The sequence below is a fragment of the Populus nigra genome, chromosome 5 (genome assembly GCF_951802175.1).
Source record: "Populus nigra chromosome 5, ddPopNigr1.1, whole genome shotgun sequence".
Classification (NCBI taxonomy): Eukaryota; Viridiplantae; Streptophyta; class Magnoliopsida; order Malpighiales; family Salicaceae; genus Populus; species Populus nigra.
Genome location: NC_084856.1, coordinates 605,318 through 631,128, shown reverse-complemented (window position 1 = coordinate 631,128; position 25,811 = coordinate 605,318). Strand labels below are relative to the sequence as shown.

Below are 25,811 nucleotides of genomic sequence, written 5' to 3'. Positions count from 1 at the left end.
TTTCAGTTTGGATCTTTTCTTATAACTGGGTTCTTCCATTGGTTTTCCATGATAATTTAATTATTATTTTACTAAAATATCCTTCATTTCTATTGAAATATCAAATTTTACCTATTACAAACAAAACTCAAAGCATAGGCAATTTGGACACTTACAAAACAAGATCAACAGTCAAATAACATCTAAAAAACAAGGATTAACTTATAAAATCTAAAGAAACCAGGGACTGAATAACATCTTGCATCCATAGTCGAGAGAGTAACCAATGATGACATCATACTCTAAAAAACAAAAAATAGATACAAAGAGAATAGAAATAAAATACTACTAATCACTCCCTAAAATTTCCCACCCTATTCTAGGAAAATGATATAACATCCAATATTTAGACAAATAGAGAGTGCCCAAAACCCAGGATGCATTTGTCATCCAAAGAATGAATAAATGAAAAGCACTAATTCACAATACTCTTTCGTGGGACGTTTTAAACAAATATGATTGATTGGATTCAGATGAGATAAATATGAAAACACCTAGAACAAAATAAGGAACCTGAAAATCAGGTCTTCATTGTGAGGGAGGGAGAGGCGAGCCTGGCAAGTCATCGACTGGAGGTGGAGGAGATGGCCCGAAGTCGAGATTTGGGTAGACACCTGGTGGCCTTTCCCGGGGTTCGATTGATAATAACTGGCTTGAATCACCCACGACATCAGCCCATCCATAATGAGGTTCAGCCCTTTTTTCAAAAACATGAAATTTTTAAGTTAATCCAATTGTATCTTTAGTGCAAGTACTAAGAAAAGCACATTCTTACTCATAATAGGTTTCTTCGTCCACAACGATATCCCAGCTTTCACTTGTCGTGCTTTTTCCGTATTTGTGAACTTTCCTGTAGGATAAAGAAACATTAGATGATGGTTCCAAATACAGCATGGAGAACAAACTAACATATAAACAGAGTTGCATACCCGTTTCCAAAATGTTCCTCTCCCCACGTCCTTGACCAACCTGAACATGAAGCACAATAAGTTTCAACAGACTCCAGAAACTATGTAAATATAGTCAAACATGGACATTTCAATCAGACAACTCAATCCAGTCATGTTGACAAGAACAACTCATGGGCCATGTTAGTTCCTGTTCCCCTCCTAAATACATGGTAGAATGTCTTATCGAGTCCATTTGTATTCTACAAGTGCACATCAGTGATGCACTGGATTACTTAATCTCCACAGTTAAAGCAACAAGAAGAAAGGAGTTTGAAGCTGTGGTAGAAACTAAATTAGACCTGGTTACAACAAACCTAGCAAGTTAAGAGTTCAAATATGTGAGAGAAGTTAATCTTCCTGGATTGTGAATGTTGGCAGGTTACTGTAAAAGTGAGTTTCCAAATCAATGTATGGGTAATGAAAGTATCCTATGAAGGATGTACTTGAATAAGTTTCTAATAAACAAAGGCAGTGGTCTAAAGTAAATCAACATAAATAATTAAAGGAGATTAGGTCAGAGGCACATATAACAAGAGTAAACACATACGTCCACCAATTGGAGAAACATGCCATGTCTCTCCATGGCGTGAACCTATGCCAGCAAAGAACTTTTCTTCCCACTTGTCTCCCCATTTGGTTCCCAATTCAGTCTCGGCCCATTTATCTGTCCTGAGGAGTGAAACAAGAACGCTTAGTGAAACTATTTTCAAGCTCTTCCAATTATGAAGTTAATTGAGACACATGAAGAGGAGTAAAACTTGGTGCAATCTTTCCATTATTCCCAAAGCAGAGTGATAGGTACAAAGAAAAGAAGTGCTATTGAAAAATTGAGACCACTTAAGTTTCACATATTTTCTGAGATATTTTTATTGTATCATTGTTCAAAATAATGACCGTTTTCTAAAAGTTTCCAAGGACAGAAACAATTATTCATATATTTGGTTTCAACACATATTTCATGATAACTTTTCCTCCAACATCTACTGCACCTTCAGCATCTGAAATCCTGAAAATTTCTATACTAATAGTCAGGCTGTGAGTACTTGAGACCTTTCAACTGTTGATAACTGATCTCAAAGCCTCTTTTCTTAAGACATCAATAGATTAGTAATTTGACATGGATGATGACAGATAATGAGTATACAAATGTCCAAAATTAAAAGCAAGCTAAAAGCAGATTGAAGTCCAAAGGGACGATAAGATGGTGAATGGGCGAACCATTTTGTAACAGAGCCTCTTCCATCGTAATGCTCTCCCCACTTCTCCCACCATGACTGCTCATTCAATCTTCCATACTTATTTGCCCCTTTCTCAGTCCAGCCTTTAGCATCATATTTCTCCCACCTGAGTCCAAAATTAAAGCATACTTAACCAAAACAACTTATAATCATCATAATCACTCTGCATTGGAATATTAGCTTACCATTTCTCATACCATCCAGCATTTTCAGTGCCCGATTTTGCTTGTTTCTGTGCACTCCTCTCTATTCTTGCAAGATTACTGCAGTAACGAAATAAGAAAGTGATTTATTAATGAAAAGTTCAAACCATGATAAACAGAAGACACTTTTTTCATGACTTAAGCTCAATTTTATTTGCATAGGCAGCATGGTAGAAACTATACCTCCATTCATCTTGATGGAGCATCTCTTGCCATGTTTCCCACCACGAATCCCCTTCAGCATTTCTTCCAGATTTCTCCACACCTAAGAAATATGAACTCGATTGAGGGTGAACACTTCAATATGATTAAACCTCCAACCCACTAAAATTGAAAATAATCATCCTGTCATGTCAATGATAAGACAAGCAATATACCTAGCTCTTTGTATCCTGTCCAGTCACTTTTCTCCCACCACTGTCAAGGAGATCAATAAATCCAATTAAATGCATCCACCTGGGATGATACTTAGTGGGGTTATAAAATCAATGACAAAGTTGAATAAATTGAAAAAAAAAAAAAACAAATCATGACAATTGACTAGTAACATCGAGCTGAACATTTCAGAAAGCTCGCGTCCATAACCTTTATCACCATTCCTACCAGATACTGGAAAAGAAAAGAAGGGAGCAAAGACAAGATGCAACCTTTCATAAGAAATTGCGTGGGCATCATCAACAACCTTTACTACGGTGTAATTCAACTTAAAGGGGGTGATTAGTTATAAAATCAAAACCTTGAGGACGATCAAGTCCTAGCTTAATGAATTTTGGATACTGGGACTATAATCACATCGGATAGTACAAAAATGGATGTAAAACTGGTTACCACCTAGAATCTGGATTCAAAATCAGAACAATTTCATTGCCATCACCCGTAAAAAAAAAAAAAAAAGTAACATCCTGATAACCATTTTACTAATGAATTGTTAAAAAAATTGATTCCGGTACCGATTTCGATTCACTCCCATATCAAATCAAATGCTCAAACAAATCAAAACATCATGTGATTAGGAAACAAAAGAAGAGATTATACCGTTTCTTCCCATTGGGTGGAATCATCATGTGATCGACCACCCATCTTCGTCCATCTACATCTATACCCATTTGCGCCAAGATCCTCTCCACTTTCTCGAAACCAAGTACTTCCATCTTCATTAGTCCCAGTCTCACTAACATTTTCCTTTAACAAGTTGATGCCCATATCTTTCTCATTTGCAATGCCAGTATCTACACAAGCCAATCATTCAGCAAATTGTTCAAAAAACATTTCACTTTGAACTCAACGCAAAACCCAATCCAAGCAGCGTGAAATTACCTCGCTTCGGCGGCGTATCTCGCGACTGTGGACCGGTGTTTCTCGGCGTACATCTCGGATAAAACTTCTCTTGTTTCGTACCAAACCGAGACCTACAGCATTAATTTCAAAAAACAATTAAAATTAAAAACTCATTATAAAAATTAAGTGAAATGGAAAGTAAAATCACAGTTGAATGCAGCGTCATACTGGTGAGAAGGAAAAGGCAATGCAGGAATGGCTTGGAATCGACTTCTATGAGAGCGTTTCTCCTCAGGTTTCTCAACACTATTACCCGACCCGGACGCTCTCCGAACCACTGAGTCAGAGCAGCAGCAACTAATTCGACTCACCCGAACTCCGTTACCGTCGAGGAACAACCTCCCCCTCCGCTTCTTCTTCCTCGACTCCAACCCATGGCTATAAGCGTGGAACGGAGAACTGCTGAATCGGCTGAGCTTGAAACCGAGGTGAGCCGTAAAACCACTAGAACTCGCCGCCATTAATTACGAAAATGCCATCCAAGAGACAGCAAGAGTGGTTTTTGAAGTGATAGAAGGAGAGAGTGGAAGCTTCGAATTCTAATAAATAAAATAAAATTAGAACAGGAAGAGGCAAAGGAGAGAATTTCGGGGGATTTAAATATAAAAAAAAAAATTGTGGGTGAGACGTTTGCTTGACGAAGGATTTCTAGAGAGAGAGAGGAAGAGAGGAGGAGAGATGGGAGCGGTGGGTGCTGGGTGTGAGAGAGAGAGAGAGAGAGAGAGAGAGAGAGAGAGATCAGATCGGCAATGGCTGCGAATCCCGGGATTTAATCATACACGTGACTAGACAGGTCCCACCTTTGTGCTTTCTGATCCCTTCTTCCTATCTCCTTTTTACACCTGTCTCTTCTTCAGCCCCCTCACTCATTCCTTATTTCTTTGTTTTTTTTCTTGAGCCTGTACAAATTATAGTTTTAAATTAACTCAATAATTGGTTGATTCAGTGATCCATTATTAATGTGGTGGATGATGATATCAGTATTTTTTATTTTAAAATATATTAAAATAATTTATTTAAAAATTTTTACATTATTATTTTAAAATTATAAAAAAACATTAATTTGATTTAATGATCTTTCAAGATAAAAATACTTTTAAAAAATACTTAAAAAATCAGTTTATTTTCAAACGAGTTCTTAGAATAACATATTTTTTTTTAAAATAATTTTTTTTACCGAATCAATATATTTTCAGTTTTTTTAAAATTATAACTTAAATTAACTTTTTAACTCGAGGCCACGGTAAGGAAATGTGATGGTGTTTCAAGAATAACTAGTAATATCTTGTTATTTATTCTCTGTATTATATTTAAATAAACAAATTTTAAAGCGTTTCAGAAATAACTAAGGAAAAATATATTTATCATTTTATATGAGTTATGAATTTTATTTTTTATCTTATTATTTTATTTATTTATTTAAAAGAATAACTAATAAAATATGTTACTATAAAGCTCTTCACCACAGCCTATATTTGGAACATGTGGATATAAATGTTAGGTGGTATGCCTAAGGGACAAACCAGAACTCATAAATCTCGAAGAAAAAGAAAACAAAAGGAAAAATTCAATAATACATATCATTATATTGAGAAACGGCAAAGCCTACTCCGAGGATTTTGATTGAGATTTGACTAACCTGGAGAGGATGGATACAAGACAGTGTAAACACAGAGACAAAAGCTTACTTGATAAACTCCATCGTTCAAATCTTTATCATCAATGGATGAACAGAGACAGAAAGAAATTGAGAATTGTATTTTCAAAATATTTGGGAACTGTTTTCTAAAAGCAATCCACCCTATTTCATTACTACTTTTGATTCTGTGACGAGATAAGAAAGACACCTCTACTTGGAGTCTTGGAGTGTTCTTTTCAATCATTTTTGCCTCAATCTTCTCCGCGGTGAAGATTGTACCGTACACTGTTAGAAGATTTTTTTTGTTTTGAGGGGAGAGGAAAAAATTAAAAAAAAATCTAGAGACGCGTCTGTTTTTTTGTTGATTTCTGATATTTTCAATAATATAGATGATTTTATAAGCTTCGATGTTCATCTGATATTTTTTTTATCGTGATTTGTGTTAGTTTATTTAATAATTTATTTAAAATATCGTGTTTTTATTGGCGACAACTTAAAGATGTCATGTATCATATCTATCAAATTGTGTTATATCATTATATATATATAAAAAAATTATGTTGCAATATTGCTATTTAAAAAAAAAAAACTTTGGCTCTAAGCATCCTACCAGGAAAATGAGTTGAGAAAAATTAGAAGTCGTCATCAAATAATTAGAAGTAACTATGAATTCTATAAATTGAATATAATTTCAGAGATTCAGGTATTAGGTTAGTTATATCTAAATAAAAAATGACATCACTTATACAGTATTTTTTCTCATGAAATGTTATATTTACTATGTATTTTCTTCTAAATATAGATTTTTTTATTATCATTAATTATTCTAATTATTTTTAAATAATTTTCAATTTATTTCTGAATTTGTTTTAGAGAAATTTAACATTGATACCTGAAAACAGGAGTCTTGATGTTTTGGTTATTCGTAAAAGAACAAATTGTAACACTAGTCCATTTTAAAAGGAAACTTGTTATTTTGGTTATTAACAAAAAAAAAAAAAAAAAAAACGACACTTGTCATTTAAGCCACTTCTAAAATGGGCACGAGACCCATGGGAATGGTAAAAGTGAGAATGAGCTTTGGCCCGTTTAATGTAATTAATTTTCTAGAACATGCTCAAAAACCATCGTTCTTTTTTAACGGACTTTCATGAAATTAATTTGACATTGCTTGATTGAAAGATCTAAAATTAATTGATGGATTGCTTGATTTGAATGGATTTTGGACTAAATTGGAAAAAATCATTGGATTAAAATGGAACTAAATTGAATCAATTGAAAACAATTGGACTGAAAATATTAACTAAATGGGTTGAGTCAAATTAATTTAACTCATTTGGACTTAATTGGATTGGACTAAGTTGATTTTAATGAAACAAAAAGGACAAAAACAAAGTTATATAAAAAGTTAACTGGCCCTTGGAATATTCTTTCATTTTTATTTTAGTATTTAACTCCTTTTGTTTTTAATTTCATTCAATCAGGGTTTTCAATCTTGAATTTTTTTAACTTAATTTTTTAGTTGATCTTTCCAACACAACCTCTTTCAATTTAGTCATTGGTTTTTAAATTCATGCAATTTAAAGTCAACTTGCCTCCAAATCTTTTTTTTTTTAAAAAAAAACTACGTCCATAATTAAATAAATAAATTTAGATTTATAACTTGACTATTTATTTCAAACTCATCATTGAAATTCATATTTCTTTCAAGTTTAGCTAAATTAAATCAAATTAAGCTATTTTTTTCGGTTTTCTCTTCCATCCAAACCTCAATTATGATAAGAAAATTCTCAAAATTTATTTTTGCATGCAATACTTAATTACTAGTCCAATTTCAACCCTAGTTACATTTTTTATTCTTGTATTTTTTTATTTTTTCAGTACTTTTGTATTTCTAATGATTTTCTTTGTTTTTCAACATACATAAAAATAAATAAAAGTAACGAAAACAACTAAATAACTAAATTTATTGAAAAGACCTACTTTTCTATTTTTTTTTTGTATTCTTTTTAAGATATGTACAAAAATAAAAAAAATAAAAAAAATGAACTACGACACATCTTATCCAAATAAAATTAGAATTGCCACTTCATAAAGCAAACACTTTTTTTTTCCCGGTTTTCTTCGACATTTTCTTGCATTCTCACCACACATTGGCATGGTGACATGGCTCGCCGTGAAATTTTGATAGTGGATAAGGGCTGAAAGCTAGGCACCTTGCGTGTCATGAAATAAGTGGCAGGAGATGCTTATGGTGATTTAGACCGCCACTTGTCAACATGACATGACATGACATGGTGTGGAAAACTTGGAGCTTTGCCGTTGGACGAGGAAACCAAACGTTTTTAATGCTGACTCGTACCAATTGTGTTCTGGATAAGCTTCATGTCACTTCAGAGGACAACATGTTCAGAAAGGTCTCTGAGGCAGTAAAGAGAAGTCTATTTGCGATAGTCGCGGGAGAGAGAACAGAGGATCAATGACAACCGTATGTTCGTTTTCGTCTCCTTTTTTCAGGTTTACATTCGTCAGCACAAAAAGGACCACAGCCAACTCACCCCTACTCAGAAAGAGGCCCCATCTCCGTCCAATGTGGAAAACTCAACGAGATGACCCATCTTGGTAAGGAGGCGGAGGAGGAAGAAACCCCACTATGAAGCAGCTATATCCAGAATACCTTTCCATAAATCTTGGACCCTAAAGACTGGTTCCTCGAATTCAACGGCTATGATTCTTACCAAAAAAATCATTATGAAAAAGATTATCGGAGTGTTAGATTTATTCTTCTAATCCATTGAAGAACTCCTGATCTCAAATGATAAATTTATAGATTTCAGATGACCATACAGTTGAAAGTTGGCAAATCGTGTCCTCGTGGATTCCATTGTTGAAAATAAATTTGTTCCTTTTGCAGAGTTTGTATACATACATGCATGGTAAGATATAGCGTCAAATGAAGCTCTTCCGCATCAACAGCACAACTAGCATCAATGAAACTAGCATCGACACGATGATAAGACTTCAATGTTGCGCTAGAACAGATTCTTGACAGCCACCCATTAGAATTCGCATAGCATAACTGTTTTTTCAATGTAGTTCTAGCCGGCATGTGGTGTTAGTGGAAACCGCCACAAGATGGTTTAACGTGGGGAAATCCGTGATGAATTCATTTTCTGGGGAGATAAGGCTTTACTGATTCTACAACCACCTGCAAGACATGACAGGCAATTTTAATAATTAGACTGTGAACAAATGTCTGAATGAGTTTCTCCATGCCATCTAACTTGAAAAGTGTTGTATTAGTGGGTTTGGTTTATTACACCCTTAGCAAGAGAACATGGACTCTGCAAATGCAATTCAAATTGAAGCTTCTAATAGTAATGCAAGTAACGTTGTGTAGTACTCAAACCAATAATTAACTTGGCAGCCTTGGCCAGGAAGGTGTATGGCTTTTGCAATTCGAGGCTATGCATCAGTGCTAAAATTATTTTCTCCGAATAAAATGAGTGACACTTCCTAATGTTTCTTGCCATGGTAAATAATTAGTGACCTTACCCTCCCATCATAGGATAAAGATGCAAAAATCCAAGGTTCCCGAGAACTCCAAGCAAGCCCTATTATCACAAGTTACTGGTCAGTTCGAGTTTAAAATTTACAGTTTAAAGATAGCATATGGCTTCATTTGTTACCATAGACACTGTCTTCATAGTCATTGAATGAGTACAGCAGCGGATCAAGTTTCTGAGTTGGTGACGCAACCACACTGCTAAATACAACCACATTGATGAGATTATCAGGACCAAGAAGAGTGAAAAAGTCAAGTAACACATCTGGTAAACAAATAAGAAAATGACCTCCCAGATGTCAACTCATCACTGGTTGTTGTAGAAGCGAACCACAAATTGACAGTCGAGTCTGTACCACCACTCTGCAAGAACTTACCTCTGATCAGGAAAATGCTAATAAATAACATGGATAGAAGAAATGGTAATTTGTTTTGTTAAAAATAACAGTCATCCAGACAATGAATGACTTCAAATGGAAGGATATTTCTCCCACTGCCTTATTCATAAGGCATATAACAGATGATACATAACAGCCAAGAAACAGTGATAATTGTGACCAGTGCTTTATACTCGCCATATGCCATAAGCAATGTCCCTTTGAGAAAGCACATTCTTCCCAGAAATAAAAACATTGCACTCAGAAAAGGTTGCTTAACTTTCCACCTATGAACTCAATTGTATTGTGACATTTTTAGACAAAGGGTGCTCTCTAGTGATTAACTCTATGGCAGAAGACATTATGGAAAAAAAGGGTGGTGCAAGTGTGCGCGCGCGTGTGTGGAAGGCAGGGGGGATGAGAGAGAGAGTGATTGAGAGAGAGAGAGAGAGAGACCAGAATCAGTCCATCATATTCAGGGTTACACGTGACAGCCCATGTCCTGCCAAAATTTGGAAACAGTGAGAGAATATTATTACACTGGAGGAGGAGCAAATACAAAACATCAAACTTGATTAAATAAGAACATATGATGCACATGCAATAAGATGACCAGAATAGTTCATCAGAACTGTGACATGGAAGAAATGGATTACCAATGTGAATGTCCACGGAGCTCATTTATAGGAACCTTTGGCATTCTAAGATCCCATATGCGTATCCCAGATTCATCCTCTGCAGTAACCTGTAATGATTAATTCATTAATGCCGATAGATCTCAATAGTCAGCAGTATCATTGCCAAAGAACAGCATTATTTAACAAGAACATTTTGACAGAAATTGAAGTTCATGGAGTGTCAATTTGAAACAGAACATTATTCTTTGCATTTGAAGCCAATTTCAATCAGGTCCTTTCCCTGATGCCCTCCTTGGTAGTTTTCTCCATATTTAAACGAATCTCAAAAGGACAATGCAATAGTGTTTACACTTTTGACACCCTCAACCGCTCCAAAAAGCATTTCCTCATTACTACAGACACATGATTAGATATTGAAGCAGTGATGCACTTCTAGAGGTAAACAGAGTTACAGGGTAACACTTACCAGTATATGCATCTTCCTGGTGTCATAGTCGACATTGCGCACATGGCCACACTCAATAGAACTTGTTTTCCTGTAAACACATAAATCATATTGTTAACCATGATCGAAATGCATCGTCTAATGGCAAGACACCAGGCAATTCACGGTTCCAGAAAAAACAATTAAAATTTTGTAAAAAAAAAAAGAAGTCAGATTCTCAACAACCGATGTAGAGATCTGTGCATAAAGCTAAACTAGAAGGCAACAACCTATTATTCAAATAAATAAAACAAAATCTTAAAACTCATTCATCTGTGTTAAAGTCTAATAAAAGTTAACGAGGTAAACTCTCCAGTTCAAGACTTGGAATGCTAGTTATAATGAATAGATTTTTAAAAGAAATAGGAAAAGATGTGCAGAACTATCATACTTCATTGTCCGTAAATCCCAAAACTGGACAGAGGATTCACAAGTTGCTGCAACAGCATTCACATCATGTGGATCCCAGGCTCCACCAGATAAGTAATGAAGCATACCTGCTGACTCCTTCGATTGCACCTGGATTTTTCAGTAATATATGAATAAGTATCAGTACAAGAAATCAAGCGTGAATTGTAACAGATTTGCACATTTCCACTTCACTAGTTTATCTTATCCACAGTCACCATACAACAACAAAATCGTATCTTCCAAAACACCAATTTCCATCATTTTTACATGGAAATAATTGTGTGACTATGTATATCTCATCATAAACACAAACACCAGAAACATAACTATGCTAGATATCCAGTACAACTTCTACCTGGGCTGCTTTTCTCGAACAATCTAAACTCCATAAGAAAAGATTTTCCTCATCAATGCTTATCAACTTATCATTTCTTCCAGATGGCCACCAGAGAATGCTGTTGGGTACCCACATATGGCAAGTAAGACAAAGGCAACCATGTAAGGATCCAAATATCCAAAATTCAAGAACAAAACACAAAAAATCGACACCATAAAATACACACACACACACAAAATCAAACAAACAAGAGATAGATAAATTAACACTACAAACTCACCAATTAACCTTCCCAACATGTCCATCAAGAGACGCAATCCTTTCCAGTTGCGGAGAATTTAACTGGCCATATAATTCAGGAATCTGCCACACCGCGGCTCCAAATGACTCACCTTCAATCACACAGACAGAATCCCATCAATCACACTAACTCAGCTCACATACTAATTCTCTAATTGCAAAATTTAAGGCGCCCGGTGCCGGATTGTTACCTCATGATAAACAAATAACTCATTAAGAATTCCATAATCAAACAAATGCAAGCAGATCGCAGCGAGTGATTTACCAGTAGAGAAAACAGTGGAGAAAATGCGTTGATCAAAAGGACAAGAAGAGAGATCCCAGATCTCATTAGGATGCGAAAACAACCCTTCACATATCAATTCAGTTCCACCTGAAGATAACCTCAGCAAATGCACCTATTCCACATTAAAATGTCACTCATTAGATCCAATAAAATAGTCAACAAAACAATCAAAATGTAGCGCACAAGAGATTAGACCTCGTTTTCTTCTCTGAGACTGAGAGTTCCAGTGATGAAGCTGGTGTGATCCGTGTCTGCTTTTACATCTGATATGCACCTTGCCTGGAGGACATTGAATTTATGGAGCGAAATTAGGGTTAAAATTGAAGAGATTTTGTGGAAGAGAAGGAATTAGGGTTTCTAATTTTGACCTGATATTTGAGTCCATAGCCAATGCCTGATGATCCTCCTTGCATTTTTTTTTCCTTCTCGCTTTACTTGAAGATGATGAAGCCAAGATCGAAGCAAAGGTATTGTGTGGAATCTGTTAGTTTTTCTTCTATTTTTCTCTCAATGTTAATGCTGGCCCATTAAGAAGAAAATATTGGTATCTTGATAATTCAAGGCCCATTTGTGATGTTTCGATTGGAAAAGCCCAAATGAAGGTGATAAAGGCTAGCCTGCTCGCTCCAAATCACAAGGTATCCTTGCTCTTCAATTCATATTAGAAGTTGAAAACAAATCATATAAAAGTAAAACTAGGTATGATAAACATGTATGTCATACTTTATTTATTTTTTATTTATGTGAACGAGAGAGTAATAAAAGGAATTGTTCAAATTTCATGCTCCTTAAATTACTATTTTCTACTTTAATCTAATTTAAAATTACCTTTTAAATCAACGGGATCAATTCATCGTACTATGATTTTTTTAAAAGAAAATATAAAAAACAAAGTATTTTTAATAAAAAATATTAATTTAAAGTACAACCCAATCAAAACCTAGTTTTGGATTGACAAATGTTTTTATGATTTGTGAAAGAGAGATTAAAACTCCAGGAAAATATAATCCAATCTCCCCTCTCCAGACGTGGAAACTATCAACTACGGCTTTGGTTAAGGATCTTTGTATCCCCTTCAAACGAAAGAGACAAGTCAGAGAATATTTGGAAGAGGAAGAACGCATTCGATGATATTGTAACTGAAGACGTCTTGGCCATGCATTCGATGACCTGTGAAGAATCAGTATCCAAGAACAGAGTTGTGTACATGCGTGCCTTTGTATATTTCTAGTGGGACTGCTTTCCCAGATGGCAATTTCATCAATTAACTTAACTACCAAAATCTTCAATATTTCTAGTTTTTACAACACTCTCCAACCACCAGCAATGACTGAAGTCCAAAGAAAATATGTTACGCAAAAGATTAAAAAAAACCCAAAGCAATGTACATGGGCGTGACCTATCAGCTTTGCGTTCAGTGATCTCACTTGTAGAACACTAAAATGGCCGGCCTTGAAGAAAAATTACCAAAGGGGCAGAAAGAGAAAGAATACAGTTCTTCGTCTGTGACAAACTATTTTTTTTTTCCTTTTTTATTTTTTTTTTGTTTCCCCCTCAGGAAGAGGACTATTTTACAATCTCTCATCAACTGTTGAACAATCAGTGGGGCGTTAACCATCAATATAGCAGAACTTCAGATTTAAAAGACTCAACTCCGACTCTGTCTTCAGACCCATTTCCTGAATTTCACTGCGTTGAGGCTGAACTCTAAAGACTCATGAAAGATCCAATGTGCAACTCAAGGATCACAACTTCTGGATATGATGCTCACAACACCTCAGTCGTAAATAACTCAATAAAAAAGCTGCGTCGTATCTTGTATCTTGATATCGGGGCATTGTTTTCAGAGGGGGCACTGTGGGGGGGCTCTATCCTGGAAGTTTTATATACAGCAGGTCGGGTATAGGCAGCATCATCTTTTAAACATTCAACAGAAGAATTGTTAAGCATGGTAGAGAACCCAAGGTAACTCTGTCTAGTCTGAAAGAATTTCTTCCAACTCGGGTTCTTCATTGGTCAATTCATCATAATCCATACCGGTTTCATTGAACTGACCTTTCTCTTGAGGACCATCTTGGTCTCCATCATCATCAGGATCAGGCAATTCTGGCTCATCATCAACATTCTGATAGTCACTTGGTATATCATCTCCCAGTGCGTCATACCCCTTCCCATATTTTCTAGGTCCTGAGTTTTTCTTTGCCCTGGCTTCAGAATCTTCACAAATGCAGGTGTGTGGGTTCTCATGGAACTCTCCCCTGCCTGGCCTGACTTCTTTTGGCTCCCCCATGAAGCCCCTCTGGAAAGTACGCATTTTAGAGGCAAATGCTTCCCATGACATGGTAGTTTGATTCAAGAACAATCTATACAGTTTTTTAGCATTTGGACGAATGGTAGGTTTGTGTCCAAAATATCTCCTGCAATTTGAGAACATCTAAATTAGTCCCCAATGACAGAGAAAAGGTCAAAAAAGAATAGAGAAAAGAGAAGGAAAGGTTAACTACCTTCGTCCAGCTAATATTTTAGCCATATTACCATTGTTGTTGGTAACAAACACATCACTTTCATCACAAACAATGAAGTCAAGTGCAGCCATTCTTGAAGAAAATGAAGAAAATGGTTCCAGCTCCTCCTTGCTGGCTAAAGTCTCTTTTGTATAGAAGTTTGGGAAGAGTGCTTTTAAGGGTGCCAATGTATCTTCCCCATCATACACTTCTCCAGATGCCACGTAAATATGAACATCACTTCCATAACCCAGTGCCCTCAACATAAGGCCAACTTCTTTTGGAGTTAGCGGGCATTTTCCATGCCTCCTTTCCTTATCAGGGTTACTTGCCTGCAAATGTATAAACACATTAGATGCTCCAGATCTGGAGTACAAACATGCATGATAAAACCAAACGAATTCACAGGGAAGTGAAAATCACTTAGATTCAGCACTAAATCAAATTTTGTGCTCATTATAGTGACAGTCTTAGAAGGACTTCCAAATGCTTCAGAAATAAATAACTTCAATCACAGAAGAGTACATCACTTGAGCCCTACATGTAAAGTTTTCCACCTCTTCCTTATTGCACCAAGTTCCTTCCTTTCCTTGTCACCTCCACCATAATAGCATCCAGAGAATGCCAGCATATCAGGTTCAAACCTATAGCAAGAAACATTTGGCTGCTTCAGAAAAACTTACTATGCTTGTCCTTAAATTATAATTCCTGCATTTAGAAGTCATCGATTGGAAATTGAAAATCCAATGAAAATAGGCTTCCCATTATGCATGCATAACCTCCAATCCAGAAATTGAATTTCCATGGCATGGTCAGCAACACACTTGACCTTAGGCCACTCGCCCAATCATTAAAATTTAATCAATGCCCTGAAACAGTCATGTTCTTATTTACTATTTAACAAGAGTAAACAAGTTAGACATGATTTTATGTATTTAAGTCTCACAAAGCAATCTGTACGCCCTATCAAGCAAGGGTGTGACAGTGTGAATGACTTGATTAAGAGCTTAAGCTGAATAGCTTCAACCATGAGCTCAAAATATGCATGCTACAGGTTTAATCCATAAATCCAGGAAAACTAAAGAAACAAGTTCATATTATCGTGTTAAATGGATATGCATGCTTCAATTAAATAATATAGTGACAACCAGAAGACTGATGCTAAACTGTACAATTAAGATAGTTTCCCAGCCATCACCATTGATCAGATTAGTGGGGCCCACATGGATCTTATACGAGGGTCCATTGGCTCCACTGATCAGGGCAATAGGGGAAACACTTCAAATACCAGGTTTAGTATTTTTCTAATAAGAAAAATAGCCAGTTTTATCAGAAAATGAATTAGACTACCTCAGGTGCAAGGCAATGAAATGCTTGCTTTTCATCCGCATTCGATGGACCAATTTCTCACCCATTCGAAGAATAGGATCCGTAAACTTTAAAGCATGGTAATTGACTCTACATCTCAACTTTTGCAATTGTGTATCCAACTTATTTGCGAGTCTATAATCAAACTTTGTGAGCTGAATTGCCTGACACAAAATTAAGTCCAGGAAGTCAAGTCATTCTTAAAATGAGCAGAAAATTCACCACAGAAAGAAAGTGCATTAAATAAAGGTACATATCCTAATCAACATAGCACCAAAAATATTATAGATCCATAAGGAGTCTCACAAGTATACTACTTAAAACAAACAAAATTATTGCCTTTACAGTTTGATCAAGGAAAAGTTTGTCAGATGTTGTGCTATTGAATTTCCTCTACAATGTCCACACAATTAAAGTCACCACATGAGCATGTCCCCTTAACTTGGATAATGATTCATATGACCTAACAGACAATTTTTATCCTGAACCTAACGGATCTAAAGGCCAGCAATTAGGATGTTATTACTGATTAAACATGACTAATTTCGCAAACTATCAGTATGGTTGCAAGGCCAGAGATATAAGGAAACAAACAGAACTCTTGCAACTTAATTTTGCATGGCTAGAAATCGTACTATACAAAAAGCAATCAATCAGAAGGTTGCAGAGAAACGAGAGAACTTACATGCCTTTTTAAAAGAACAGGTAATACACGATTTTGATAACATCTCTCACTACACTTCCTTGGAACACGCATATTACGCGGAATCCAAGTTTTCCCTCTCCTTCTTGGGAGAGATTTAATGATTTTGACATCATTTGCCAGAGAAGAAATATACCAATCAACATCAAAAATCTCTGAAAAATCACTGCATTAGAGAAAGTAAAATAACAGTTATCTTATATCACAACACAAGTCCCAACTGATAATTGCAAGAAGATCCCAATTAAAGGTTTCAGTTATGCTCATTCAATAACAAACCTTGAATCTTTCCAAAAAGACTTCTGATCTAGCTTCGGAACAACAAGAGTAGCATTCAAAATACGAGCAGCAACAACAGCATCTGTAATCTGCAAACGTGTTTGGTGAAACATCAATGCTAACAGCAAATATTAATCAAAATATGACCTGCAAGTCAGTTGAGAAAACAAACATCCACGTAAGAGTATCACTCAATCCTGATATTGCAGTTAGCGTAAATGAAAATAAATGCCTTACAGAGACTAAGCAACTCAGACTGTTTCCCTAATGCTATATTAATACACGAACATACACAAACATATTTGTAAAAAGGCCTTTCAAGGAATGTCAATCTAGTAATAGCCACTGTTTAAAGTTCACTGATCTCCCTCTACAACTCTCCCAATTTCTCACATCCCTCAAGTCTTTTTTCCTCTGGGATTTTACCGTCTTCTGCCACATTTTTTGGTTCCATCTATTGCTAACCTTCTAAAAACACCCTACGCATTCGAAGTTGGTAACTCAAAGACAACAGCTATAAGAGGATCTAGCATACTTGGTGCAAAACACAGCCTCGAAGTGAATGTACGTTTAGTGTAGTGCACTCATGAGTGATTAAGGTGTGGACAAAAAGGAGCTTGTCTTTGGTACATGATTAGTACGCAAAAATATTAAGAGGAGTGCATTGTTAGTCTAGTATACCCATGAGTGACAGAATGCTCTAAGTTTGTAGGTTTTAAAGCACATGTACTCCTATCTTGTGTTGGGATTTGTTTGTATAATTGAAAGACTCTCCCCTCTATGAGGCCACCATTTTGCTTCTCTTTTTTCTCAAGAGGTCCAACAAGTACTAAATCAATGAAATAAACCAGCATGCGCCTCAAATAAAATGGTGGAAGGCATAACGTTAAAACTAGTGGGGATTATGGCATCATATACCCGGTAAGCAAAAGGCTGCAAACATTCAAGCAAGCTCAGTTACATGATCAAACTATAAACTGAACCCTTGGAACAGAGGAACAAAAATCTCAAAATAATCAACTCACCCCAGTCCTTTGCTGATTTAAGCCTCCACTGGTAGCAATCAGCAAGTACCGATTGGGATGTGTAATCGCATCAGCATCTACAACATGATCCAAAAAACTCATATTGAAAAAATTAAAAACAAAAACAAAACTCTTAAAAGAAGCCACGTTTTACAAATTTCAATAACCAAAAAAAAAAAAAAAAAAAAACACCGATCACAAAACCCTCAAATGAAGCAACAACTCATCCAATTCTAGTAACTTAAACTGCTTTTTATGACTACAAGCACAAATATTTAAAGGGACCGGGAAAGAACTTTCTCTGCTTAAGAAACGACCAAAAAAGTCTAGAAACTTGAGAAGATAAGCTTACTCGGAAACTTGTTGCTAGCATTACTGCATCCATAGAAATATTTCGAGTTTCTCGAGCTCCAAACATCACGATCCTTCCTCCCTTTTATCTAATACTCAAAACAAAATCAAATTAAGCAAAAAGAAAATTCCAATTAAAATCAAATAATTAAAATCCATTTATATATATATATATAAAACCCTAACCGGTATGTGAAGAACAGGTTCTCCAGGCTTTCCAATCGTATCTTCAACAACATCATTTGCAGTGTACATCTGAGTACAGAAGAAAAACAGAGAAACAAGTGAGAAAAGTTCAGAATCGTATATTAATACGTGTAGGTATACGTAGAGAGGAATGCAGTGTACGGTACGATACAATACCAAGTTCTTATGATGGGGATTATTAGTATCAATCGGTGCAGGAGCGAGAAATGTGAGAAGACCAAAGAGAATGAGAAGAACTCCGGAAACAGCGGATATTAGAGGCAGAACAGACCGGAAACGTTTGTAGTAGTGGTTGCGCCGCCGGTGAAATGCCATTTTGACGGTGGTGATTTTTTTCCCTCTCTGAGAAAATGGCGTGTAGAGAGAGAAAAGGAAAGGAAAGGCAAAAGTGGATCTGTTAGCCAAGACTCCAGCATTTCCTGAAAGAGTTTATAACAGGAAATTAGTTTTTTATTGGATAGGGACAGGGAGGATTGAGTGCTTTGCATGATGTGTCGTTCGGTTTCAGGAGAGAACGAATTTGATGGAAGAGCAGCATCGTCTAAGGTTGCGTTTGATGGTGTTTTGAGATATAAAAGATAAAATATATATATTATTTGAGGGTATATAAATTGGTTTTGAAACTAATTATTGATAAATTTATTTCATTTTTTTTATTTTTATCTTTTCAACTAAATATATTTTTACTGTTGTAATCTTCATGTCTTTCTCCCTTGATATTAGCTAAATGTAATGTGAGAAATAAAAAAATAAAAATAAATTTACTTAATAAACCATTTTATAATAAATTTTGAACCTTACAAAGCACGAATTAAAATACAGAGAGAATTAGAAAATGTATATGGCAATTGTTTTTATTTTTTTTATATCACAACATAATAATCAAATGTTATATAAAAGATATTAAGCGAAGGAGAAAGAGATATTTCGGGGCAAATCTTATAAAATTTTGAGGTCTTTATCTTTTGTTTTTCTTGATCAGAGCCCTAAATTGTATTCCTTGTATAGCTTGAGTGGACATAATTATTCAAAAAGTTATATGATTTTTTTAATATAAAAATTATTAAATTTTTCAAGATATTCACTTTGCATCATGTGATAAACCAAAAAATTTACATGAAAAGCATAGGGTGTTTATTTTTTATATATATAATCTCTTGAATTACATGAGTTATGACTCAATGATTTTTAATAAATTCATGATTTTTTTATGAAAAAAAGAAATAAACATAAGATGTTTAGTTTTTTATATATATATAACCTCTTCTATAACGTGGATTATGATTAATTCGTCAATTTATTTATTTTTGATGGAAAAGGAGAAATTATGTAAGTTTTATATGAATATATAATAGTTGTATTGAATGAGACTAAAAATATGTTAAAGACTGAATGGGCTGGGGAGTATTTTGAGGTAATAACGTAACTGGGCAAGGGCTAATTAGTTTCTGGATCTCGTGATGAGTGTGATCCACGTTGATGCCAGAGTGGAGTTTTTGTTGTTCGTGTCCAGTTGGCAAGAACAAGAATGTGGTTCCTGCCTGTCTGCACAGTTGCTGGTGTAGAACTAGAATTAGATGGACGACGACAGGTCTCTTGCACGAGACCTGTTGAGGATTTTATTGGATTACTGTACATGTCTGAGCTGGCCCAAGCCAATGATTACTTTGACAACGAATCAAGATCTTTACCGGCTTAAAAAATAAAATCAGATATTCTATAAAATGTAGATTGTTTTTATTTAAATGCTTCAATTACGAAGTAAAAATTGTCTAGGACAGACTTTATTTATTGGATATTCATAATAAAATATTTTTAAAATCCTTATTTTACCCTTCACTTTAAGCCAGATCCTGTCCGTGTATGGTAAGTTTTGGCTGGATCTACCTCGTGCTGGTTCAGGGTTGTTTGCTTTATTCAAGGATAAAAATGTAGTGCCAGAGATGGGACCCTTAACACTTGAGATGTAACACTTGAATATATGGGTTTTTTTTATTTAATTAGCACATTAATAAAAAACACAGCATGAAAATTAAAACTATTTAGAAAAATAATACAAATTTAACAAGTTATATATAAAATATGTTTGGCGGTGGGGTAGCGGTTGCTTTTCAAATAACCTTTTATGCTGAAATACATGCTAATGATGTTTTTTTATTTTTAAAAAATTATGTTTGACATTAACACATCAAAATGATCCAAAACATACAAATCATATTAAATTTTAATAAAAAAAAATTTAAATTTTGTAAGAATGCGATTTATGGTTCCTAAACAGTTTCATAATATTTTGAGACTTTAATTGAATTAAAACCTTGCCCTCCATTTTTCTTTTTCTTTTCTTATTTTTTCTTTCCTTTCACTATTGTTGCCCGCGCCGCTACACTTGTTCTTTCTTTCATCATCGTGATGCCACCTCCTCCTTTTCTTTTCATTGCTTTTTTGCAAATGTTGAATGAATGTAACTTGCGGGTTTAAAATATGATATGCCACTCGTCAAATTATGTTAAATTCCTAAATAAGTTTTGAATCATGTTACTTTCTTCTTCTTTATTTACTGTGGTACTTGAAAAAAGAAACAAAAAAACTCGTGGAGATATTTTGTATACAGCCGGTACAAGGGTGGAAAACCGGCAATGCTTGCCACCTCAGCTTTCCTGGTCCAACACCCGTACGTACATTTGCCCCTAGGCCTGGACTGCCCCAAGGCTCCAAAGGTCTTACTATTGACAACCCACAAGGCCCAAAAATAAAAAGAAAACTGACAGCTGTGGGATTTGAACCCACGCCCTTTCGGACCAGAGCCTAAATCTGGCGCCTTAGACCACTCGGCCAAACTGTCTCGATTGTTAAGCGTTTGTTAAATTATTATGATATTAGTTATTATTAGTTTGTAGCCATTACATCCGATCGCAGAACACTTGAAAATATGGTTATTAAACTCAAACCATAGTCAGTCCAAGCCCAGCCCGGTCAAGTGGATTAACTCACAAATCAACCTAAACTAAATTTTTTTATAAATCTTAAAATAATGTTATTTTAATAATAAAAAAATAAACTATTTTTTTTTAATGATATGGTATAAGATTGATTACTAATTCTATTAGTATGTTGTACTTATATGCTTTTAAAAAAGATTATTTTTACAACATGGCAAAGAAAAAAACAAAGAGAAGGAATTTTCTACATGGGAATGTTGTGGCTTGCATTTGAGAGTCTATTTAAAATTGTGTTAATGGTTGTGGTTTAAAGTATTTTTTGTTTAATTTTTAATAAAAACATAAATAAACGTGATTTCAAATGAATTCCCAAACAGCCAAAGGGACAAAAGCAAGGGATCTCCAGCATCATGCAAAGGCTAGGAAGAAATAAATAAAGGGTTAAGTATATTTCGTTACTCTACTCTACATGTGTTTTCAATGTATTCCCTTTACAGTAACCAAAAAAAAACAAAATGCATACATCCCTTTGCGATTTTTGTATTAGTTTCATCTTTATATATTCTTTGATCATTAAGTTTTTTGGACTGTCAAAGATGCTAAGAACTTATTTGCTTAATGAATCGAAAGGCCCAAACTGAAACTTGTCACGCTTAATGAGATATGCAGCGCAGATTAAGCTAAAAAAATGAAAAAAGAAAACTGACAGCTGTGGGATTTGAACCCACGCCCTTTCGGACCAGAGCCTAAATCTGGCGCCTTAGACCACTCGGCCAAACTGTCTTGAACTGTTGGTTATGTGCTAAATTACTATAATACATGTTTTTCAAGTCATTTGCTTGCAGGAAATAAACTCGTATAAAGGCAAAGTCTCATGTATAAAAACAGATTGCTTTGGGTGTCTATATATAAATCAAAGTAACTATCGAAGTTACATTTTATTGGGCTAGACGGAAGACACAAACTGCTAGTATAAATATAATATTTTTATAACAATTTAATACATTTTTTTAATTTAAAGTAAAAATAACTATACTCTCTGAATCATGAATATAAAATTTGAGCTGTGATTATTGAGTTTAAGAACTACATCATGTCAATATTTTTATTTCTTTAAAATTCATGAAATGGTGTGATTCTAAGTTTTTTAAATAAGAAAATAACACATTTTTTTGGTTTTTAAAAAATAGATATTTTCAATTATCAAATTTAAATTAATTCCTAAACTAGCATGTTACTAGATTAATCTATCAAATTGGATCTTGTGGCTAGGCTAAATCACTATTTATTACAAAAAAAATCTCTCTTAAATAAGTAATTTATCTTTAAAAAAATGTAATTAGATAAACATTGGTTTTCTCAGAAATAAATAAACAAACATGGGATTATGGGCTTTCGGTTTTATTAACTAGTCCACAACAAGGGCCCAGATCTGTTGATCCACCTGCTCGCGCAACCTTTTCGAGTCACAACGTACTCGAATCAACGGCTCAAAACAGAACAGACAAAACACTCGAAACAACATTAACCATCCGATCCTCCACCACCCAAATCCCCTACAAACCATCCTATATTTCCAGAGTGCAACCTCTCTTCCCTTCTCCCCACAAAACAAACCCTCATCTCTGAGAGTTCCCGCACCAGAAAGAAAACCGTCCTCGTCCACTCTTTTACACACCCCCTCCGTCAATGTCAAAGCTGTGAAAAACACGTTAGGCGCAGCCCATTTAAGCAAACAAGCTACCGAGTTTCAGTGACCGAGCTGGCCATGGATTCTTTGACAGCAAAGGGCTCTTTCTTTGTATCTAAATTGTCTTCCTCTTCTTCTTCTAACAGTTCAACAGTTCTTGTCTCGACTCGACCTCGACTATGTTCTTCAGTTAGTTTTCGAAGAAACAAGGAGAAGTACTGTAATAAAGGGAGGTTAGGCTTTAGAGTTAAAGCTTACGATTCTTCCAAGGACGACTCTTCTTCTAATAATAAATCTGGTGATGCCAAGCCCCCTAATGGCAGTGTGGTAATATTTTCATCTCTTTCCACTGAATTTTCTTGTGATTTCTTTTAGTTTATAGTATAGATTGATTGAATTGGGATTTTGGGTTTTCTTTTTTGAAATCAGCAGCCAAAGAACAGGAGGGAAATTCTATTGGAATATGTCAAAAATGTGCAGCCTGAGTTTATGGAGCTTTTTGTAAAGCGAGCACCACCGCAGGTTTTGCTTTCTTTTAGTTAATTCTGCCATAATTTCTGCATTGCTTCACTCTGTCTAGCATTATACTTGGAGGAAATATGGATATGAACTGAAGCGCGCTTCTCATTTTTTCGTTTAGGTAGTTGATGCGATGCGACAGACAGTGACTAATATGATTGGGACGCTACCTCCACAGTTTTTCGCTGTAACAATTACAACTGTAAGTATACTGAGTTTGAGTGGATTTGCTCATTTGTAAATGCATGGTTTAGTATTGAAAACTGTAGGCAATTTGTTGTCGAGAAAGATTAGTTTGGGTTTTTTGGTTTCAGGTAGCTGAAAATCTTGCGCAGCTCATGTATAGTGTTATGATGACGGGCTATATGTTCAAGAATGCACAACACCGGCTGGAGTTGCAACAAAGTTTGGAGCAGGTTGCACTTCCTGATGCACAAGAAGAAAAGAAGGTAAATGGTTTGTTCAATTCTAAAGATGTAACTAGTGGCAAGAGGTTTAATGGGTCTAAACTTTGATATTATCTTCATCTTAAAGCATATTTAACTTTATCTTTGTTTTATCATTATTTTTACAGTATATAAGTGGATGTTGTGACTGTTCAGGATGAGCCAGATTATGCACCTGGTACACAGAAGAATGTGTCTGGTGAAGTTATTAGGTGGAATAATGTTTCTGGTGCTGAAAGAATTGATGCTAAAAAATACATCGAGTTACTTGAAGCGGAAATAGAGGAACTAAATAGTCAAGTTGGTAGAAAAACTGCAAATGGACAAAATGAATTATTGGAATATCTCAAGTCTCTTGAGCCCCAAAATCTGAAGGTATTTCAGTTCTTGCTCTTTTCTGTATCTTGGCTGGGGGTGCCTCTGTTGATTAATGCAGTTAACAGTTACTGTGAGGTTTCTGCTATGTTCATTTGGAATTTTATTTTCTTCTTAAATCTGAATGACAAAGAATTGATGTGTATAGCAAACATACTCCAGCAACCTCCTTGTTTCCCACTTTCAGATTGCTATGCTGTATGTAATGTTGACTCTAGTTCCAGATTTTAACTTCAAATTGGATGTTTATGATTTTGCAGGATTTGACAAGTAGTGCTGGAGAGGATGTTGTTCTTGCAATGAACACGTTCATCAAGCGCCTTCTGGCTGTTTCAGGTCCCGACCAGATGAAGGTTTGCCTAAGAACCAAACCAGATTTCTTGACTTACTGCCTTGGATCTAATTCACATTAGTAAAAAACATACTTGGTTTTCAAAAAAAGATTGTTTAGGTAAGTAGAGTGGATCGAGATTCTATCCAATGAATCATGATGAACTTGTCAATTTGGAATGAACAGTTAAGCATTCCTTCAACCTGCAGAAAATAAATGGTTAATGTGAGATTAATAAGTTGCATCCAATAGTTTTTATTGGAAAACTTGTCAATCTGCAACATTTCCCGTTTTCCATGAAGAAAAGGGATAACCTTATTTTCATTTCTGTGAACCAAGAAAGCCATTCTTTTTAGAGATCTTACCCCATTGAATCTGTGATAGTTGCTTTTTTTCCCCTGGTTCTTGTTTTCTTTGACATCAAGAATTGAACATACCATTTTTGAATCCACAACCATAGTTGTATATCTTTTCAGCAAGAGTGGTGTATTGAACCTTTCAAGATGCTGATAATAGTAAACAATTATGCAGTGTTATTGAATTTCTTCAATAATCAGTTGGATTTTCTGTAGCAATTTTTCTTACTTCAATTCTGGTTGCAGACATCTGTAACAGAGACTAGTGCACCAGAGCTTGCCAAGCTGCTTTATTGGCTAATGGTGGTTGGGTATAGCGTTCGTAACATTGAAGTCCGTTTTGACATGGAGCGAGTACTCGGGGTACCTCCAAAGCTTGCAGAGTTACCTCCTGGAGAAAATGTTTAATCAGTTGCCTGGGTGTGCTAATGACCTGTATTAACCAGGCAGGAGGATAGTGGTTGATCTTCATACTTGATTGCCCATGTGGCAGATATTGCGGTTGAGTTGATATCTTGAAGCAAGCTCTCAATGCAACACTGAATTTTTGCAACAACACGACTGTTTCCCATGGCATTCTGAACTTATTGACGATCTTCTGATCAAATACTTGTTACCAAACAGATTTTGAGTTAAATGTGTCCTGATTTATGATTAAAATAGTTGGGTTTACAGTCACAAAGACGCTTTTTAGAAGCAGTCATTTTTAAGCAAGTTAAATAAGATCATTCTCCATATTTTCAAAATCACTATAAGGGCGTGTTTGGGCGGTGAATCAGCTACTGTTTCACAAAATTTTGAAATATTTTTTTTTGTTTTTAATTATTTTTTTTCATATGTTAATATTAAAAATAAAATTTAAAAAAATAAATAAATATATTATTTTGATATATTTTAAATAAAAAATAATTTA

General features: G+C 35.1%; 4 protein-coding genes and 2 non-coding genes across 7 annotated transcripts; 1 reads left to right on the top strand and 5 right to left on the bottom strand.

Annotated features, from left to right (window-relative positions):
* Positions 1-176: 176 nt before the first annotated feature.
* On the bottom strand, positions 177-4,494 carry LOC133694980 (protein EARLY STARVATION 1, chloroplastic). The gene is made up of 11 exons (XM_062116698.1): positions 3,937-4,494; positions 3,748-3,839; positions 3,466-3,659; positions 2,808-2,847; positions 2,614-2,695; positions 2,413-2,490; positions 2,208-2,333; positions 1,537-1,658; positions 969-1,008; positions 815-889; positions 177-736 (listed from the first exon to the last, which is right to left on the bottom strand). The coding sequence occupies exons 1-11, from the start codon at positions 4,227-4,229 to the stop codon at positions 568-570; spliced, it is 1,311 nt and encodes a 436-aa protein (XP_061972682.1). The 5' UTR covers positions 4,230-4,494; the 3' UTR covers positions 177-567.
* Positions 4,495-8,213: 3,719 nt separating this feature from the next.
* On the bottom strand, positions 8,214-12,311 carry LOC133693436 (WD repeat-containing protein DWA2-like). Its single transcript, XM_062114659.1, has 13 exons — positions 12,174-12,311; positions 12,001-12,084; positions 11,785-11,917; positions 11,500-11,611; positions 11,238-11,337; positions 10,863-10,990; positions 10,454-10,523; positions 10,006-10,094; positions 9,806-9,851; positions 9,262-9,335; positions 9,097-9,170; positions 8,963-9,021; positions 8,214-8,615 (listed from the first exon to the last, which is right to left on the bottom strand). The coding sequence occupies exons 1-13, from the start codon at positions 12,216-12,218 to the stop codon at positions 8,574-8,576; spliced, it is 1,056 nt and encodes a 351-aa protein (XP_061970643.1). The 5' UTR covers positions 12,219-12,311; the 3' UTR covers positions 8,214-8,573.
* A 758-nt stretch (positions 12,312-13,069) lies between these two features.
* On the bottom strand, positions 13,070-18,736 carry LOC133694736 (O-fucosyltransferase 16-like). The gene is made up of 10 exons (XM_062116416.1): positions 18,399-18,736; positions 18,222-18,290; positions 18,037-18,124; positions 17,685-17,761; positions 16,660-16,748; positions 16,363-16,546; positions 15,660-15,841; positions 14,851-14,953; positions 14,310-14,641; positions 13,070-14,222 (listed from the first exon to the last, which is right to left on the bottom strand). The coding sequence occupies exons 1-10, from the start codon at positions 18,555-18,557 to the stop codon at positions 13,781-13,783; spliced, it is 1,725 nt and encodes a 574-aa protein (XP_061972400.1). The 5' UTR covers positions 18,558-18,736; the 3' UTR covers positions 13,070-13,780.
* Positions 18,737-21,004: 2,268 nt separating this feature from the next.
* On the bottom strand, positions 21,005-21,084 carry TRNAL-UAG (transfer RNA leucine (anticodon UAG)). Its single transcript has one exon. It is a non-coding gene; the product is annotated as a tRNA-Leu (tRNA).
* Positions 21,085-21,884: 800 nt separating this feature from the next.
* On the bottom strand, positions 21,885-21,964 carry TRNAL-UAG (transfer RNA leucine (anticodon UAG)). The gene has a single exon. It is a non-coding gene; the product is annotated as a tRNA-Leu (tRNA).
* An 814-nt stretch (positions 21,965-22,778) lies between these two features.
* On the top strand, positions 22,779-25,558 carry LOC133693468 (uncharacterized). 2 transcript variants are annotated; one of them, XM_062114685.1, is made up of 7 exons: positions 22,779-23,198; positions 23,301-23,393; positions 23,512-23,592; positions 23,705-23,839; positions 23,993-24,211; positions 24,472-24,564; positions 25,145-25,558. In XM_062114685.1, the coding sequence occupies exons 1-7, from the start codon at positions 22,950-22,952 to the stop codon at positions 25,304-25,306; spliced, it is 1,032 nt and encodes a 343-aa protein (XP_061970669.1). In that variant the 5' UTR covers positions 22,779-22,949; the 3' UTR covers positions 25,307-25,558. The 2 variants fall into 2 exon arrangements, with proteins under 2 accessions (XP_061970669.1, XP_061970670.1); XM_062114686.1 differs by having other exon boundaries at positions 22,780-23,198; positions 23,304-23,393.
* Positions 25,559-25,811: the final 253 nt, after the last annotated feature.